General features: G+C 35.3%; 1 protein-coding gene across 1 annotated transcript; it reads right to left on the bottom strand.

The window, feature by feature from the left end:
- Positions 1-1,149: 1,149 nt before the first annotated feature.
- On the bottom strand, positions 1,150-5,833 carry Crys (Crystallin). The gene is made up of 3 exons (XM_075297939.1): positions 5,523-5,833; positions 3,559-3,870; positions 1,150-3,497 (listed from the first exon to the last, which is right to left on the bottom strand). The coding sequence occupies exons 1-3, from the start codon at positions 5,529-5,531 to the stop codon at positions 2,388-2,390; spliced, it is 1,431 nt and encodes a 476-aa protein (XP_075154054.1). The 5' UTR covers positions 5,532-5,833; the 3' UTR covers positions 1,150-2,387.
- Positions 5,834-6,074: the final 241 nt, after the last annotated feature.

The raw sequence follows: 6,074 nt of genomic DNA, 5'->3' as shown, positions 1-6,074 counted from the left end.
TTTATTGGAGCCACTTCTAAAGCAATGGAAAGGTTCCAAAAGGTACGTCCATCTTATGACAAGCCCATGTAAACTTCATTGGAGATGATCGAAGTTTACGCTATTTCCGGATCACAAATTTGGAAATCCAAAATAATTTTTGGAAGTTCTTTTTGTGCTAAGAACAGAAATAAGGTCAGAGGAAATTACAATTGAAAATAAAAATACTTAATGATCAAAAATAGTCAAAGATGTGGCTTGGTCTAAATAAAGATGCCTTTTTAGGGATATATTGTCTTTACTTAAAATATTTTGGTATTGATTCAGACCCAAAGAAGCGAGAAGTTAAACTAAGACGAAATTTATTTTAAATTTTGGTTTTGCATATTTTTGTCTGTGTAATATCATTAATAAACATGTAAACCAAATACAAACTCGATTTCAAGTAAAAATTATGTCAGGGTCCCTAAAATACAGTTTGATAGACATATGCCTTTTTGATGATTTTTTTAGATTTGTATACGAAGTACAAATTTAAAGATAATTTTATTGATATTTTTGAAAATTATTAAAACCAAGTTATGCTCAGTTCGATGGAATTTTCTTTTATGCAGAGATATTCATTTTTGAAGTCGAATCACTCTAAGCGCAATATGAGTTCAGTGAAAACTTTAAAAATCTTTGTGCGTCTTCTATGCTACTTAAAAGTGACATTCGTATTTTGCATGAAATCGTTGTGCTTATGGATTTTTTTTTTGAAAATGTATTGATTTTCGATTTAGTTCATTTCCCGACAAAAATGTATGAAATGTTACTAGGAAATGATTGCAATCGTATTTAGAGTTCATATAAAGGCTTTCAACATTCGGAGAAGTTGATTATTGACTTTGCAATTAATCTTTTTCGATTTTTTTATAACTATATAAGGCAACTTTTCAATATCGAAGGTAGATTTATTTTCTGATATATACTCCTATAAACTGAACTACCAAACTGCTGTCCGATTATGACCTCAAAAGCCATTTTTCTTCCCTCGAACAGAATATGCTTTCAAAAGTGTTGGAATAAGTTAGATTTTCCAATTATAATTGTTCGCTTGCGAAAAAGACAACTATGGTTCCGTCAGCTGTTCTCCGTTATATAGGCGAGAAAGTAAACACTGTATAGCACTTTACATTTTCTTTGCAAAATTAAATATTTTTATTTTTTATAATGCTTTTATAGGATGCCATCTTTTTTTGTTGTAAAATAAGCTTAAGCAACTAGCGACTAAAAATAAAAAAAAAAAAACAAAAATAAAACACACAGAGATATGAAATGTTAAAAAACAAAACGAAAGAATAGGTACACTTGCGCTTGTAACTGTGTCAGTGTGTTTGTGTCTTTGAGAGAGAAACATAGACAGGATGCTAGCTAGCATTATGGTGTAGATGAAGACAAAAGTTAGTTGAGCATAAATAAACAAAAAGTAACAAAAAACACAACAACAAATGTGTCACATTCATCATAACAACAATGTGTAAAAGTGCCTGAATATTCTTGCGTGTGTTAGTAATTGCTAAATATGTATGTATAAATATTTGTATGTATATGTATGTTTGTGTGTGTATGTGTGTAAGATAGTACTGGTAGACTTAAGAACACAGATGCAATGGTGGATGAATAACTGACTAAGCGACTTGAAGATGAGATGCATAGATGCCTTGGAGAGGGGAGAGTTTGAATAAATGAGAATGTGTTTGTGTAATTGTTTTCTGTGAGAAAATGAGACACTTTAAATGATATGCGATTCACACAGCCAGAAGTTTATTTCAGTAAGAGGAAACGGAAATCCCAAAAGTTTTACCAAAATGATGATGAGATGATTATGATGAGTTTTACGATGGACAAAACCAAAAGAAAGAAAAAGTAAACCTGATGAAGTGTAGATATAGTTCATACTATTGCAATTCTAGAATAAAACAGAAACGTTTAGAATAGTCAACATTGCTACGAGAGATACGAGGGTTAGTGGCAATTATTCTATTGCTTGATGTGTAATGATGATGTTTTATGAAAATGTGAAATTCCCAAATCCCGTGTTTAGTACGAAACCGAAAATGTTGGAAAAATAAATACAATATTAGTTAGATGATGGTTGTGAAATGAACTTACAACAACAAATACAAATCGAGTGAAAGAAATAAACTAAGATATTATGCTAATGCTTACGAGCTACAATAAGAAAACAAAAACTGTTCACATCGTCGAAGTCATAGTCCTTTATAGAGTTAGCCAGTGTTCGGATGCCGGGATTTCGTTTAATTGATTATTTTTCTAAAAGCTACTGAAGATCGTTGTTTCATTTTCGTCCTGCCTGTTTCATATTGAAATGGGGTGCGAAGGAAATCCTCTGCACTCATATGGATTTACCATATAGATTTGCCATTTCCATTTCCGTTTCCGTTCCTTCTGCCATTACCATTGCCGCTTGAGGTAGAGGCGGATGAAGAGGCATGATAGATACTTTGCAAACGTCTATTATTTTGGTGACGCAAAGCCTCGAATCCTGAGCTAGAAGATTGACGGGAGAGAGCATTTTGTAATTCACTGCTGTCCAGGTCATTCAAAAGCTGGTCACTGCTGTGTCTGCCATTGCCATTTAGACTCAAACCGCCTGAACCTGAGTTGCGACCGTTGCTCGTTATTCTGGTTGAGATAATTGAACCACTACCTGATCGTAGACCATTGCCATTCTCTAAAAGAGATGATATGGGAGTGTGAATAACTTGGGCCTGAACAGTGGCACTGGCGGGTTGGGCTATAACAATCTGAGGTTGGGAACTACGTTCAATACTGAGGCGTGCATTGCTTTCGTGGATCTCTTTCAGAGCGGCAATATCATGCGACTGTGCAAACACTGGGCCGGAAGGGGCACGGGACAACAATGAGGGAGGGTGACTCACAACTGTGGCATGCACGCTATGACCCAAGGCCTGAGAGGGCAACGATTGAGATAACAGTAAAGCCTGTTCATTCGAGAGACGTTCCTGGGATTGTTGGTATTGAGTGCGTAATAATGCCTGCTGTTGTTGTTGATGCTGCTGTTGATGTTTGTACTGTTGCTCAAATTGTTCCATCAAATGTTGGGCCTGGGCACGTGCATGATTTTCCGATTGTATTCTAGCCTGGTTTTCCGACTGTATTCTGGCCTGATTTTCTGAGTGAATTCTTGCTTGATTTTCGGCATGAGCCTGAGATTGTTGGGCCATAGCTTCAGCACGAACTTGAGCTTCAGCCAAGGCTTGAGCTTCAGCGTAGGCAGCGGATTGGGCTTGAGCCTCAGCAAGGGCATGAGCCTGAATTTGTGATTGCAAAGCTTCGAAACTATTGTAACGAGAAGACGATGAGGTAGCCGAAGCTGAAGCACGGGAACGTTCATCGGACATTTGCTTGGAGACGACAGCATTGAAGCCATTTATGTCATCAGCAGTGTATTCCACAATTCGGCGAGAACCATCGGGTTCTATGAGGGAATACTGTAAAAAGAAATTATCATTGTGGCAATTATAACCATCTACATTTCTTGGTATCACTTACCTGTCCTTGGACTACATCTCCATCGCGTTTCTCTTCCTGTTGCTTGTCATCGCCAGTCAACGAGTCTCTAACATCATAGGCAAAGCTATACTGAGGATGAGCATCATAATCTTCCGAAGAGCTAACCATAGCGCCAAAATCATTTCCAATTTCCGCTGAGTCCGAAGATTGCTCCAATGAGTTACGCTGATGCACATCCTGTTGATTCGATATCGATTTCTGTTGGGCCAAGTGTAGAGCAGCATGCAAGGCAGGATATGAAGCCGTCACAAAGTTGCTGGCCAACACACTTACACACAGGCATACCAAAAACTGCAAAAAGTGAAGTGAAGTGATGGGGGAAAATGAGAAAAACAAAAAATAAAAATCAGTTCTACGTTGCGAACTTCAATAAAGTTGCAACTTTATGATGCATGAAAGTGGCTGTTGCAGTTTACGGAATTGTGTTATAAACTCGGAAGTATGGATCTACTACGCCTTGTCATACAATGTTGTTTTAGTAATCAAAATCCAGATTCATGATATGTACAGATACAGAGCTTTTCGTAATGTCCTTGGCGTAAAAACGATAACAGGGAATAAGTCACAGATGAATCATTTCACATTTTGCTTATTTGAAGGTTGTATTTTTTGCAATTGTGAATTTTATATCGTCAAAGAAATGTGTTGTTATCTTTTCGTGAAATAAAATTAAAATTTGACGATGGCATCCCGTGACGACGTCAGGAATATAAATTTGGGTTTTACAGTATTATGGATTTTTATGAACGGGTTCTGGTGAATATAAATCAAATCGTCTAATTGACATTGCATGAAGTAATTCAGTTGAAAAACTGCTTACCAAAGCATTTGTGCAATATCGTATGCTTGAGAATAATACAAATTTGATTACCGTAAAACTAAATTCCCGATAGGGCATGTCCTTGCGAAAGTAACCAAGATTTCTGTTATTAACCACTGATTTATTAACTAACTTACCTCCAAGATTATTTGGTAATGAATCTTTATGCAATGTTGAGCATTAAAAATTGTAGCTGAGGAGTACAGAATCCATCCAACACACAGAAAAAAATTTCACCAAAATTTTTCCAATTAAAATTTTAATTGGATTTGAAAAAATATTCAATTAAAAATTTAATTGCTTCGACAATTTTTTTAATTGAAACAAAAATTTATTTTATCAATTAATTTTTTAATTAGAATTTTTTAATTGACTTTGGTGATTGATACTATCATTACTGTGATTGAAGACATTTTAATTAAAAATTAGTTGGATCAATTAATTTCGTGATGGAAGACAAAAATATTTTTTTTCTGTGCAGTTTCTTTAAATGCGGTTTGAGCGTAGATTACATACTGGTCTATACACTGAAAGAAGACTTTTCTTTTCTGAGGAACAAACAAGCTAATTTTTGTTTTGGCGGTAAAAAAAAAATCTTAAAAAGTTTAGCGGGGATGACATTAGAAATTAAAAAAAAATGTTTTTGAGCTAGTGTTTATTAAATTGGTTTTACATCCAGTAAAAGACGTCAACATTTATTACAAAAATAATAAACTTTTCTTCCAAACATAAATTTTTACTGGGAAAAGAAATTTCCAGACGATGTTCTAGGAAAGTTTTTTTTGAGTGTATATTCCAGAATAATGAGGGCACATTTATGAAAAAGAAAACGGGGAGTTTATATGGTGTAAGATCCACCACTCAAATTTGTGAAAAAGGCATTTTCAAAAACTTCTTTTCCAATTACCATAAACAAGTCAACTATTCACATGTCTTGTCACGGACCCCTTGTGGAAGGCACTTAAAATTCGATACAATTCGAACTTTAGACTATATGTTTGGCTTTTGTTTATAAAATTTTATATTTTGATTCTGTCGATTTAGTGCTTTTGGTAGTTCCATAGTATTGTTTGGCCACATTCAATTCACTGAGTTTGGTAAAATGTATCACATACACACATACCCACTTCATTCTTCCTTGGAGCTCGAATGAGAAAGAGAGTGAGGGAATAGTTATTAATTCTTTGTACAAGAAGTTGTTATAATTTATGATCTGTCGACTTTCGATTGGCAAACTTCTTCAAACTCGGAATGTTCACTTTAGTTTGGATTAGAAACACACACACACATGCACTTCGTCCAAAGAATTTTATTGATCCTTGCCAGGGAAGGAGTTGTTTTCAATTTCTTCTGTTGGTTTCTCTTATTCCTTAGGCAGACTATGGGACGTGATAATTGTATCTCACAACTGGTTACGTTCAATGCAATAAAACTTTTGATGAGTTTAGAACAGTTGAGGGCAGCTTTTATACCAGGCCACATTCGATATCCAAACTTAATTCAGTTGGCCAACAAAACATATGGATGAGTGCATGAATGGTTGGGTGGGTCTATGGATGGCTCAAAAGTGGCTCGTTTCTACTCCATTTAGGTTTACCTTCACTTAAGCGGATACCTTATATCAGCCCTTCTTGGTTTGCAAGCAAAAACATCTGGACAAAATGAAATAATGAAA

Source organism: Haematobia irritans, chromosome 2 (genome assembly GCF_050003625.1).
Source record: "Haematobia irritans isolate KBUSLIRL chromosome 2, ASM5000362v1, whole genome shotgun sequence".
NCBI lineage: Eukaryota > Metazoa > Arthropoda > Insecta > Diptera > Muscidae > Haematobia > Haematobia irritans.
The sequence above is the reverse complement of the archived record's forward strand: the minus strand, read 5'-3'. Positions and strand labels throughout refer to the sequence as shown.

Excerpts from the sequence above, each read along its gene's own strand:
- Crys (XM_075297939.1), bottom strand. Across the intron at positions 3,498-3,558 it reads GAGATGTAGTCCAAGGACAG|TATTCCCTCATAGAACCCGA; the intron begins GTAAGTGATACC and ends TTCTTTTTACAG.